The 14,227-nt window shown below is 35.8% G+C and overlaps 2 protein-coding genes and 1 pseudogene across 2 annotated transcripts; 1 reads left to right on the forward strand and 2 right to left on the reverse strand.

Annotated features, from left to right (window-relative positions):
* Window positions 1-821: 821 nt before the first annotated feature.
* Window positions 822-2,879, reverse strand: LOC121777960. Its single transcript, XM_042175307.1, has 3 exons — window positions 2,722-2,879; window positions 1,675-2,475; window positions 822-1,148 (listed from the first exon to the last, which is right to left on the reverse strand). The coding sequence occupies exon 2, from the start codon at window positions 2,419-2,421 to the stop codon at window positions 1,681-1,683; it is 741 nt and encodes a 246-aa protein (XP_042031241.1). The 5' UTR covers window positions 2,422-2,475; window positions 2,722-2,879; the 3' UTR covers window positions 822-1,148; window positions 1,675-1,680.
* A 785-nt stretch (window positions 2,880-3,664) lies between these two features.
* LOC121776106 lies at window positions 3,665-5,312 on the forward strand. The gene is made up of 4 exons (XM_042173241.1): window positions 3,665-3,845; window positions 4,315-4,375; window positions 4,441-4,633; window positions 4,807-5,312. Exons 1-4 carry the CDS (start codon window positions 3,720-3,722, stop codon window positions 4,847-4,849), a joined length of 423 nt encoding a protein of 140 aa, XP_042029175.1. The 5' UTR covers window positions 3,665-3,719; the 3' UTR covers window positions 4,850-5,312.
* A 1,274-nt stretch (window positions 5,313-6,586) lies between these two features.
* LOC121777941 lies at window positions 6,587-13,014 on the reverse strand (annotated as a pseudogene).
* Between the last annotated feature and the right edge of the window lie 1,213 nt (window positions 13,015-14,227).

Below are 14,227 nucleotides of genomic sequence, written 5' to 3' on the forward strand. Positions count from 1 at the left end.
TAATAATTCATCGAGGTTCGAGGAGATCAAAGTGCTCCGTGATTTCTTCAATTAAATCTTTTTAGAGTTGGGCTTTGACGTTTTAGTCACTTATTGATGAACATCCCAATTGGTAATCTCAGAATGTCATAGATGCACTTCGAGATGGATTTTCACTGGCGAGTCGAGGAGCTCGAGGCATTGCCCGTTTGGAGGTGTATGTTCCTTCACCCTCGATTATCACGTTGAAGAACAATTGTGGTTGTGTTGTCAAATGGGATGAAATGAAGGGTATTCTAGTGATGGCAGGAGAGTCAAAGACTCATACCACAGGGCACTCGAGCCAGGCAGCAGTTGGTTAGTTCACTTCTCGACCCCATTTCATATCATTACGTCAAAGACGACAAAGACGGTCTAATTTCGGAACTGTGTATTCCATTGATGCAGCTTCACTCCAGTTCCGACGATAAGCTATAAGCAATAGGTCTCAAAGGTGTTGGTCATACAGAAGAAATTTACCAGAAAATCAATTGCTTTTTTCTCTACATAAGAAGCCCAAGTTTTCAAGAAATGGACGTTATTTCTCTCTTTAGTACCTAAATGATAACAATCTCATACATAAAACTTCAAAATCATCACTTTCAGCTGGCACAATATAACATGAATCTTAAGCTATCTGCTGCAGGATTGTCTGACATAGGAAAGTGACTTGAATTTCAAAGTTAAGCAGGCAACAGCAATACACATATTTTCTGGAAAGAGATATTGAAACATGATTGAACCAGATCATAGGCCAAGATAGATTGGAGCAGCATTTTATTTAATAATTTGACAAAACCATGAAAGCAAAAGGAGGTGTTTTCTTCTCATTCCTTCATTTGTACGATTACTCATCCCCTACATACAACAAAACAACCAAGAATTCCCATGCAAGCAAACCAAGATCCAATAATGAAATAAAGGATCCATAATGATTCGAAATACTAGTCAAAAGAGCCACTGAAGATTGCTAACATGACTACTGCTAGATTCTTATTTGCAGCAAGCAACAACTATCAATCAACCAAAATGTGACTTAACTAACCAAAGCTACATAGCTGCAATAATTTAGTCATCATAAGGCCAAGATCACCACAAACTGAAGCTGGAAACTGGCATCGAAGCTTCACCTGGTGACAATAGAAATTGTTCAGCAGACTATAATGTAATTATCAGTAATGCAGTTAGATACATATAATGATTGCTTGATTACCTAAAATTTGACCAAAAAAACGAATACGACTTATTAGCAGCAAGTATTAAGCTATTCTAAATGTTTTTTAGCAATTAAAAGTCCAAATTTATATAGTATTTTTTAAAACTCTTAATGGGATTAAGAATATTATTTAAGAGGGAGTATACTATGGATGGTAGAATAAATGGACAATACATGATTGAGAATTTGAAGAATCGGACAATCACAAGCTCAAAATTATTCAGTCCATCAAACTTTGTGGTGGATTAGCCTACGTTATTGTTATCTTTGTAAGCTATCAACCAAAATAAACACTTCCTATGAGGGAACACCCAAACATGATAAATGATGTAAGAGATGAATCTTAGTTTGTCTACTAACCATATAATCCAAAATTATTCCTGATACTTTAAACATGATAAACATTTGAATATGAAAGAATCGTGAAATAGGATTCTAACCTCTTATCATCTACGCTTCTTCCCTTCAACACTCTTCCGTGCTGCCTCGTTGATCTTCTCACTATAGCCTTCAATTGGTGGGGTCAGTGTAGCCATAAATCTATTCGCTGGAAAAGGAGTCAAATCCGGGACTAAAGCAGCTGCTCTCAGATGCTCAGGCAATGCCTCAGTTGCTTCTTTCTTACACTGCAACAGCAGCGTCTCTGCCGCCTGCCTTGCTCTATGCTGCCTCATCATGGTCCTACTATACTCCTTCGCAAGCCTTCTACCATCCTCAACACTCAGGTCATACTTCGGGATCTTATCCGCCTCAACTAGCCCTAAACTAATATAATCCAAACCCGAAGTTCCTATGATCCAAGGTGAATCAAATTCATCCGTTTGTTTCTTTAGCTTCTCTTTCGCCTGTTCGTTCGCCTTACTTATGAGCCCCATCATCTCTCGTTCGGCTTCCCTCTCCTTCTCTTTGGGCTTCAAGAACCTCAGTGGTGCAGTTGCAGTCAAACATTGCTCAACCATTTCATCAAAATTGCTCTTCTTCCTCGGCCCTTCTTTCTTAGATGGATCCGGCGGTGACCCCTTTTTCGTGGTGACCTTCGATCGCTTCAACGGCTGCCCGGTCTTGATCTTACCCTTCCCCTTCGCAGTGCCACTGACAGAGCATCTCTGAAGGAGCTGGTAGCTTATAGAATAATCCAAGGATGAGGTCAAAGGCTTCAATTTCTTGACAACAGTAGAGCTCAGCATCTTTCAATCCAATAACAAACTTCGTTTTCGCTTAATCAGCGAATACAATTAGACCTATTCCAAAGATGAATGCACAAATGTTCATCAAATTATCGCCATATCAAAAGGTATTAAGCAAAAACGCAATAGTCTGTTCAGATTCTTCAGAAATCGTTACTAGCAAATGCAACTAGATCTATATAACATTTCATAGACAAGCTAATGAAATTGCAACAGTGTGTGTTCAAAAATTGCGAATAGACATAATAACACCTCACAACTTCAAAACAAAAATTTCGACTAGCCATATTAACAACTCACAATCGGAGAAGACCGGCGTTAGAGATTCAGGCGTGAATGAGGCGGCACTGCACAGCAATTTGTTCAGAGAAGGAAGCCCGGCGAATTTACTAGGGCTTTTTCTCTTTTTACTAGAGCAATCTCTTTTCTCTTTCGATAATTGGCCTAATAATGATGTATTTATTTTCTAAATTTAGTCATTTTGAAATAATAATACTTCAATAGTATTAGTCATTTTTAAAATAAAATATATTAGTCATTTTGAAATACTTTTTAAAAGCAAATCAATTCTATCATTTTCACTAATAATACTTCAATCAATTTTTATTTCTATCACTCTCTTATTTTATCAATTGTACATTGAAATTCGTGTGATTTTAAATATTACTGTATTTGTTTTTTAAGGAAGGAAAGGAGTATTAATTAAAGTAAATGATAAATGTATTATTTAGTTTTTCATAACTAGGTCATCTTCAACCATTTACACTAAATCCAAATTTATTTTTCGGTATATGTCACATAAAAAAAATAATTTTACTTCAATCATTCACACAAAATTATAAATTTACACTATTTTTAAGTTTTTGTCTCACAAAATTTTTACAGTAACACGATATTTGATAGTGTTTTAAAAAAATACCAAAAATGAGTTTGAATTTAGTATATCTTGAAAAAAAATCTATATCAAAACTCATTTTTGGAATATGATCGAAGATGGTCCAATATACAACTAAATGGAGTATCTCTTTAAATCAAAGTTGGACTTTTTATTTAACTATTCTTCTAATTTATTTTAATTTTAATAAATCCAGAATTTAATGTTTCAATTATACTAAAATTTTTCTTTGGCATATGCAATCTCACGTTTTCTTATTTAAATACATCTATCAATATTTTTTTATTTATATAATATATCTAAAATTAACTCGTTTTATTTATTCACATAAAATTAAATTACTTATCTCATTTATAAACAATCTCTCTTCTTCCTCTATATCTTCGAAAATTGCAGTCAGAGCATGGAAAGGGAGAGCCGAGAAGAAGCAGACGAAAGGAGAGAAGCAGCTATAGCCTCAGCGGCGTGTTTACGCCCCAATTTCAAGCCCAAATCTGGAATTACTGAATCGCAGCTCTCCAAATTTCAGGTTCCCCATCAACTCTTTGAATCCCTCTCTTTAATTTGTATGAAACTGCAAACCCTACAAAACAATAGGTTTTGATCATCAATCGCCTTATCCCTGTATTTCCTTGTGTGTTGATCCTGGGAAACTCCATCTTCATAATTAAGTAGCAACATTCATATTTATTTGTTTGTTATGAGTTAAGGCATTTACAATTATCTAAATTCTATCAATGGAAAAGATGCAGTTGGGAATAGAGTAACTAATGTCTTGATTTCCATTTACATATTTCTCCAAAATGATATATCTAGTTAAATTGCCGACCCCTTATGAACATGAGATGAAACTGTGTTGAAATTGAATTTGAGTTAATTGGTTTCCACTTTTTTTTTCTCCCCTTTTTTTGGATTGTTTTTAATTCATAATCATATATGGTTACTCTGTAAGGTAAGCAATGATTTCATTTTTTTATTTTTCTTGTTGTGATTGTTAGGAATTGCGCAGGAGACGTTTACAAATCAAAGCCAAATCTAAAATACTGAAGCAAGACAAAGGTGCATACTGTTCTGTGCTTCTTCGACGTTTCATTGATTGGTTTTTGATCGTTGGACATATGCAGGAGCTAAAGGGAAAGGGAAAACCCACAAGAAGCCCGCTGAAAGTCAGGAAAGCTCTGATCAAGAAGCAAGTAAACCTACTATGAATGGCACTGCTGATTTGAAACCAGAAAACAGAGTGGTGAATGTATCGTCTGAAGTAGACAATGTAGCAAGAAACGCAGCTGTGAAAACCCGCCAGAAGTTGTTTTGGGGGTATTCTCGGACTCCAATTAACATTTACGTGTCTATTTTCATGTTCATTTAGCAATTTGGGAAGATAGTGGTGGAATTAGGAAATGAAAGAAACCTGCATCAGTTGATGATAGTGTATTGACCTCTGAGATTATTCACTTAGATCTAAATGCTCTTTTTTACAAATTGTGTAGGCTTGACACGAAAGAGAGGTGGGAGAGGAAGTCCAACATGTGAAATTGCCCCCACAAGTTTTTATGTGAATCATGTTACTTCCGGTATGTGCTGGAGTTTGAAGGAGAGGGGATGAAGCAGAGATTGTGTCGATTATACAAGGTTATCTTCCTCAGCTCCAAAGACGATTATGTGATTTACTTCTTTTGTGTTTGTGGTGTTTTATCAACGGCTAGCCAGTCTCCAACTAATGGTAAAGGGAGATCAAGCCTTACAAAGTGAATCGCATATGTTTGGTAAGATGCATACCTTTTGGCATTGTGAGTATGATCTTTATGGTCCACATTTTCACTCAAGAAATCTGAGAATAAAGTTCTGCAATATGTTATTTTTATGGTCCACATTTTGGATGCTTACAATTGTCAACCGAACAATTTTACTCATGTGATGCTAGTTCGTGTATATATAATGAACACGGAATAAATTAGATTTACATGTTCGTGTATCCATTTTTTGATATGATAAATCACATTGTCCTTAGTTTTAATACTCCCCCCGTCCCTGAAGAAACATTCCAATTCGGAAACTCTCCTCTCTCTAATGAGGTGGGACCCATTCTCCACTAATAATACTTAAAAAACTTTATCTATCTCTCTCTCTTACTTACCGATAATGCATTAAAACTCGTGCGAAATCCAAAGTTCACACTCTTTGGGACGGAGGGAGTATAAGATTGGATTCATCATGACCTTACATTATTTGTGTGTGTACTGTATGAAAATACTCATATTTAGATAATGTTTTTTTTTTCTTAAAACGTAGATATCATTAAAGCTAATTAATGGAGACCAAGTTTTACAAAAAGAATATGAAGAGCTTATTTTATAGAAATCTAATAATCCCAAGTCCTAATCCTTGATCACTGATAAGTTCCTTAATACCCGGGAAAGTTACAAATGAAGAAAGTAACAAAGGAAGGCAAGGGGTATGATCCGTTGCTAAATTTTTTTAAGTTGCTAACCTGCTAACTCATCAATGTAGTGTATTAAAAATGTCAATATGATCACATTAAAATGTCAACCTAAACTTAAGTTGATATTTTAATACATTGTGTTGACAATAATATTTAAATGTCAACACGGTTTATTAAAATGTTAACACAAATATGTGTTGACATTTTAATGTGATTGTGTTGACATTTTTAATACACTACGGTGGCGTTCGGTTGCCATGACTAATATCATGAGACTATCCATTTAGGATTAAGTTGTGGGATTATTTTAGTTGGAGGGGGGAGATTATGACTAATTATCATTAGACTATCCATCTAGGATTAAGTTGTAGGGTTCAATCTTATGAACCAAATATGATACATATTTAATCATAAGATTTAATCTTGGCAATCGAACACCCACTACGTTGATAAATTAGCAAGTTAGCAACTTAAAAAAAGTTAGCAATGGATCATGCCCCTGAAGGCAAGTGAATTGATTAGTACAATACTTAATTAAGGCTATTTTGTATATGTATTCGGGTACTCTAGTATCCGCTCGTGTAAACCTGATACTTGTAAAATTCTTAAATATGATACTTGCTCTCGACTTGCATCCGGACTTTTGCAGGTAACGAGTATCCAATACCTGCATAGGTAGTATGTATACAGTGTTGTGTGCATACATAGTGCATTGTTGTGTGTAGTGTATATATATATATAGTGTGTGCACAATTCGTTCCAATTCAAGTTCACATCAATTATTTAAATTCAATTCCTATTCCATCTTACCAAATTCCAATTCTATGTTACCAAATGGAGCTTATATTATTCAAATTCAAATTCAAATTCCAATTCCAATTCTATGTTACCTAAGGGAGCTTATATTATTCCATGTACGTCAAACTCCTCTATAGTCCTAGCTGGAGTTGGCATAAAAACGACTTAAGTTACTACAATAAAAAGTTTGACGTACACACATACTAGAAAAAATGTGTCAAACAGCGGGGCTTAAAGCGCGTTCAATTTCTTCCAAGGAGCGCCCCTTTGTCTCCACGACATTGCCAGATATGTACATAACTGCAAGGAGGCACACAGAAGCAAATCCCAGGTACACCGTGCTGATTCCAAACTTAGTTACAACACTCAAGAAGTAGAGCCCAATCACAAAATTCGATATCTGTACATATCAGAAATATGGTTACCTAACATACTAGAGATAAATCCCAATTAACAAACTATTCAAAACTCTGATTTTGTGCCATTACAGAATAGTCAGTGTTTTTAACATGTGTCATATGATACAACTACTTTAAGTTGGCCTTGGTATTTTTTATATGAAACGGCTACATAATGAGGTGCTTAACGTGCCTCAGTCTCCATGAAGACATTGAGGCGCGTATACAACTAGTCCCAATTAGCTACGCTCAGAATCATCTAACTAAACAACATTTCATCCAAACCTAGCAAATTCATGCTTTCCTTGTTCAGACATATCCATACTTTTTTTCCTCTAAAGTTCTTGTATGCTTAGCTTTTGTCCTGAACTATCTCAACCATTCTCAGGGTTATGATTCTCATTTTAGGTCCCATCTTGTTAGTAGCATATGCAATGTAGAACGGGAGAAGCAAATTTTAAGGCATCTAATGTTTAGATCATCAAATAAACAACTTAATCAATAAAAGAATGTTGGAAAAGGTCATTTAATTCCCTTTTTCTCTCATTTTCAATTTTTTTGATAGGATCTTTGTACGACTAATCTCAACAAAGTGCTACTAGTTCCTAAAACCTAAATAGTAGATAGACATCCAAATAGAGTACAGGTGCACCAGAGCAAGTCAACATGCTCGCCCACAAAACTCAATGAAACTCTACTTATAATACCGCGGCAGAGGCTGCTCCAATGTGAAAATGAAGCATATGAAAAATAAAAGAATAAAGAAAAACATTTCCTTAAATAATTTCTTACCCAATGCATTCCCAGAGATAATGCCACTGCTTTTGCTCTGATTCGAGATGAAAAGATCTCTGGAAGTAGGAGAGCAGGCACAGGACCAGCACCGAGAGAGAAAGATAATACGTAGCTGTTTGACAAAAAAGAGACGTGTTGATTACAAGACAGCATTATCACTACAACAAATACAATAAACATGAGCTTCCAGAAAACATCACTTACAGAACAGTCCCAAGAACAGCGAGTGTTCCCGAATATGGTGCCAGGGCCTTCCAAGTAAAACTCAAAGAAAGCAACAACATCGAAGCAGCCTTTCACAGAAAATCAATAAAAACAATAATAATAATCATTCAAAACAAGGGAAATAACTAAAGCAAGAAACTGGAGACCACGTATTCAAAAAATATATATATATATACTTGCACAAGCAAAGTTCAATAAATAATTCACTTCATGCCAGAATAGGGTTTCGGATGTTCACGTTTCACTAACAAGGAACCTACAAAATATACAACAGCCAGCGATAACTTCCATATAGTGCAAAGCAACAGATTTTTCAGATTGCTCCAAGTTTTTGTTCTCATTATCGGACAGATCAAAGAGCACAAGGCAACACCTTGGTCTCAATCAGAGTTGGCCATGACCTAGCACTAGCAGTAACACTGGCCACTTACTTTGCTTCATTCTAGTTCCATTAAATCAGTTACCATAAGTTGTTAGAAGAAAATTCAATTGACTCTTTTAGCAACTTGTGTCAGCCATTTTGGAAAAACAAGAACTGATGCCAAATAGCAAAGCAAGTTGTACCTTGTGTTACAATCCCCTTTCGTTGTTAGTAACTTTGATCATAATACTCTGCAAAGACTCATTATTCAGAATCCTACAAACAAAAACATACCATTCCAGCAAAGCTTGTAAGAAGAAGGCTCTTGCGTCCTTGCTTGTCCATCAATGAGGATGCAACAGTTGTGCCTAGAAACAGATTTACCCAATAAGGAAAAACACTTGCGGCCCTAAACAACCCAACCTTTTACACATTTTAATGTAAAGACTAACCAAATACATTTGCAGCTCCAACCAGAGCACTGGCAGCAACATCAGATGTTATTCCAGCACTGCGAAATACTGAAGTTGAATAATAAACAACAGCATTTATCCCAGCAAGCTGCTGGAACAAGAAGAGAGCCGCACCTACACTAACAACTACATGGAAACATGTGACGAGTATTAGTTTTTGGCAGACCCAAGAGATCATTATTTAAGTTTCTATAATTCAGAGTGCAATCAGTGATTGGGACAACAAGAAAGAGAACACCAATATCCATAAACAGTAATGATGAATCAGATCCATATTTGATAAATTTAAATGAGGTCAAAATGAACAATTCAATAATGGTAATATGTACTTTTCCAGTAACGGCTGCTGAAAAGATCAAACCAGCCTGCTTCTGGTTCTGTGGAACCCTGTCCTGCTGCAGCCAAATCCCTCATAACCTCAGAAACTCTTTCTTTCCCATATAGCCTTCTAATAGATACTTCGGCATCAGAAATTCTTCCTTGCTGCAAACACAAAAACGGGATTGTTTAGCACTATCAAGAAACCATCACAACAAATAGGCAGCCACAGAAGCATTGAGGTTGCAATGAAGTTCACAATGAAACCTGATAAAGCCAACGTGGACTTTCAGGAGAAAATGCCATTCCAAGTGCGAGTAAAACAGATGGAATAAGTGCAACACCAAACATTGACCTCCACCTAATACAGGGTAGAGATAGAGAGATAAGACAATCAGTTAAAATGTACGAGGATAATCTTCTTCATGTGAATAAACCTAGATATTATGAAACATTAAAAATCATATTACACCCATAAATAACAATATAAGATTCATAAATGAAGAAAATAATGACTGGAAAAATTCCTTTGAAATTATCAAATTCTAGACCAGTAAATTGTCATATACTTCAGAAATTATTTCAGTTGGGCTTATGTCCAGATATATTCTCAGGGTGTCTATGAATTAAAATACAACATGAGGGTACTGAAAACAAACATAGGAACCTGTATGAATTGAAGTACAACAAGATGGTACTGAAAACAAACATAGGATCCTACCCCATCCTTCAGATAAAGTCAAGACAGCTAGAGAATTCTAATTGCCTCTATCAAAGTAAAGAAGATTAGATAAGAGACACTACAGAAAATTAAGCTTAGCAACTTGGCTAGATTGATGTTATCCAGGTTTATAGACTAAAATCCATTATCTTGGAGTTGGAAGACAACCTTAGCCAAATTATCTATTTACGCAAATTATTCCAGTCGAGCATGAACTCCTATTTCCTTTTAAGAATGAATTTGGGAAGGATAATTGTTTACCACAGAGGATTCCCGGCCAACGGCAGACCAGCTACTAATGCTGCAAGAATCCCAATACATATAAATAGCTGGTTGACGGATCCGAGTGTGCCTCGGATTTCAGTTGGTGAGATCTGGCAAGAGAAAGAAGGTTAGGGATGTAGTAAAATCTAATATGAAACACTGACATGCAAATTAAGAGAAATTGGTACCTCAGAGATGTAAAGTGGCACAATTGCAGAAGAAACACCAATCCCAATGCCAGCAAGTAACCGACCTATTATCATTGTCTATATATTCTGGGCAGTGGCACTGCAATTAGAAGAAGTTTTAGGCATTGTTTTCCAACCCCCCACCCAAAGATATTTTCGAAGAAATTGTACTCTCCATTTAAAAGTATTTACCAAAGAAATGCTCCTACAGCAAGTGGAACTGCATCCAAAATAAAAGTCTTTGTCCGCCCAAACTTATCTGCCAATGAACCTCCAGTAAACGAACCAACTGTGGCACCAGCAAGAAGTGTACTAACAATCCAACCTACAAACAAACAAAAGGCACAATGGTTGATTCATATAATAACATAAAATCCATGCCCACCAAAGTAGCTCTCCAAACTGTATACTGAGAGTCAGTGGGTATCGGGTAAGCATACATATCCTGAGCAAAAAACAACATATACTGCATCAACAGTGAACCAACCCCTGCTGATCAGGCAGGTGTTATCAGTATAATCTTATTAAGATATATCAATCTACGGGTCTAATCTGTAGGATGCATAAAAGGATGATGGGTTAGACAGCCACAGCGAAGATCTTTCCAGCACAGTTGAAATGACCTTTCAAGTAGAAGGAATCGACAATGTAAGGTACTTCAGATGCCAGTAACACAAGGTTACAGATTGGAGGTACAGGATTAAGCACACACATCCTTTCTACATTTATTAAGCTGAAGATAAATCAAAACTCTAGAGATCACTCACTTCTGATCAATATTTAGATATATTCTCTCAGGTCCTTATCCCTTAACATTTAGGGTGCATTTTCTCTTTGGTTGTAAATTTATCATGGGAAAATAAGGAGAAGCAAATTTCCACCCTTTCTTGTTCCTCCATTTCAATTCAATGAGGGATAGTATTATCACACCAATAATTCATTTTAACATTATCCCTCATTGGATTATTGGAGTGAAAAGGAGGGATAAGAATGGGTGAAGGAGGGAAAAGAAAGGAGGAAATTAAGGGGTGAGGATTTTCATTACCCTCCTTTTGCCCTATGAAAGATTTACAACCAAAGAGAACACACCCTTGCAGAAATTAGGTATGCTAAATCCTAGATTGCATCTTTATCCTTCTTCTGATCATCTTTCTAACCCTTTATTAATCAATTACAAAATGGACCTCATAAGTAAAAGAGGAGTTCAACAACAACTCGCCTTGCAGCACCGTGTTCTCTGCAATTCCGAGATCCTTAGCAAGGTACTCCAGAGCTCCATTAACCACTCTGAAGAATAAGTGTTACAATAGATCAAAACAAATAAGCTTCTGAAAACCTAACCCAAAAGCAATACAAATTGTATCTCGCTCAAGCATGGATGTGTTACGAATGCAAGAACGACGCATTTAGCCAGTTTTTCAACTAAAAAAATCAGCTAACAAAAGAACATACCCTAGATGATATCCAAATAGAAATGCTCCAAGACAAGCAACACCAACATATGGCAACACAGTACCAGACGATTTCACCGGGATTTTCACAGGGGCGACGTTCTCAATATCCCCTTCTGCACGATTGTTATTGTAAGTAAACATTAATAAACCAACAAAGTAGCATCACTGATCCATATTGGCATTCCCTAGTTTAAGGCATCTACAACAATGTTAGATTCCCCAGATGCATCTCACACAATAGCAACATTTCTACTCCTTAAGTGTTAAAAAACATGAAATCAACCAAAAATTACGAACCAGAAGCTTGAGCTCTGACTAATCTAGCCTTGGCCGATGAACTGAACAAACTTTGAATACTACCTCCCGCTCTCCCCATTGAAGTCGAACCACCGCAGCTAATCCTCAAAGCGTTGTTCCTCTTCGTCGCGCGAAGACTGCATCCTACTCCAATCGTCGATCTCGGCAAAATCCCGCGGCTGTGGAGGTTGAAACACGATTTTGTGTTGACGGTATACACGGAAGCTTCCATTATAACACTAAACTGACTCGTCAACGCTGAAATTCATAAAAGTCCAAATCAGGAAAAAATAAAAATACAAGTGTTTATAAAATGCAGTTCGAGAGGCCGCAGAAAGTGATATTTATGATCGCTAATTAGGCACTAGCAATGCGATTCATATCGATTCAAGCGCCAATCACCATAAGATCACCACTGTGATCCAAATTCTCGCAAAAACACTGAGATAGATGAGCTATTACCGGTAGCGGTGGCGACGGGGGCTGGAGGCGGAGAAAATCCGGCAGATGATTGGTGAATGGTGGTGGTTTTGGCGGTTTGCGGTGTAAGCGTTAATCGAATTTGTACGTGGATTGTAACGGATGAGTTGGCAGCTTACTACTTTGAGGAAACCGGAAGGTAAGACTGGTAAAAAAAATCAATCATAGATTTGTTTGGATTTTGTGCATTTTAACCGCGCCACATCAATCTTCCCAGCACGGAATTACCAATGAGCCAAATTGAATTCAGAGACTGTGAAAATAAAGTTATGGATAAGGCTGTACAGTATCTAGTTATATGACAACAGACAATTCGTGATTCCATAGGTGATGTATAAATATAATAGACTATATAGATTCCAATTAGGTACAAAAGTTTAATATTTTCTATCTATCTATCCATTACAATTGCAATATATAGATCAATTTAATCGCATATTGATATAAATAAAATATTTATACTTGCACGGCTATGTAATTCCTCTAAGCTATCCATTTCTGTACTTCCTCATTCCTAGTTTGTCTAATTACAAATGGGTACATTCTAAAATGGAATTTTTGCAAACAAAATATTAATTATTTTTAATGGATCATGATTCATATCAATACTTTACATATAATTTTTAACTTACTTAATTCGTATGTCCAAATGAATTAGGTTTTTTTATTTCGACATAGATAGTGTATTTTGCAAAATCAAATGGCAAGTAAAAATGGGAACACATGAGGGGGAATATTATACATTCTACTCCGCTTATTATTAGTTGATTTTAAGGTAGAACCATGTGAATTTCTATCGTGGTGTTATAGTGGGTTGCCGACATATGAATTGAAACTTAACCGATCTATCAATATATTTGAATTGAAACAAGAAAGTGATAGATCTAATAGTATATATAGGCTTCAAATGTGATATAGTTCAATGGAGAACTAGTGGACTGAAATTCTATTTGAGACAATAATATATGTATATCAAAACATGAAAATAACTTCAAATCATGGTCAGTTTAGTATAGAATTGGTCAAAATTGATTTAAAAAATACCTCAATATCCCTTGCAAAATTCACTTCATGGTCAGTTTAGTATAGAATTGGTCAAAATTGATTTAAAAAATACCTCAATATCCCTTGCAAAATTCAATTTAAGGGAGGATATTGACAAATGAATATTAACAAATCTAACATTGATGTAAAAAAAGGATTCGTAATAAATACAAAAAGATAAATCAACCCATTTATATAATTGTTTGATTATTATGAGTCTACTTATTATCAATTAGTTTTTAAGTTGTAAAGATGTACACTCTTTTTTTTTTTACTCTAACAGATAAAGACCGAAAGTCTCCCATCAGATGGCAGGGTTTGAACTTGTGACCTAAGGTCACCACAACTCCACGCTACAAACTGTGCTACAACCCGTTGGTGATATATACTCTTGTTACTACAATGAAAGAAGAATATGGTGAACTGATTGCCAATACTAAACCCTAAAAAAATTGCCAATACCACCCATTTTATTTGGGCTTAGAGTTTAGTGTCAACTGAAACTGCTGCATCAATTCAAATAAGGGAGTTTCCATCTCTTGTGGTTTGTGTTTCAAATAATTTCTCTATTCTAGATTTTTATTGCCACTTGTGCGACATACATGTCATATTGTGCTCTATGATGAGCAATATATGGGAAACTTTGTTAATT

Source organism: Salvia splendens, chromosome 18, assembly GCF_004379255.2.
Source record: "Salvia splendens isolate huo1 chromosome 18, SspV2, whole genome shotgun sequence".
Taxonomy (NCBI): Eukaryota; Viridiplantae; Streptophyta; class Magnoliopsida; order Lamiales; family Lamiaceae; genus Salvia; species Salvia splendens.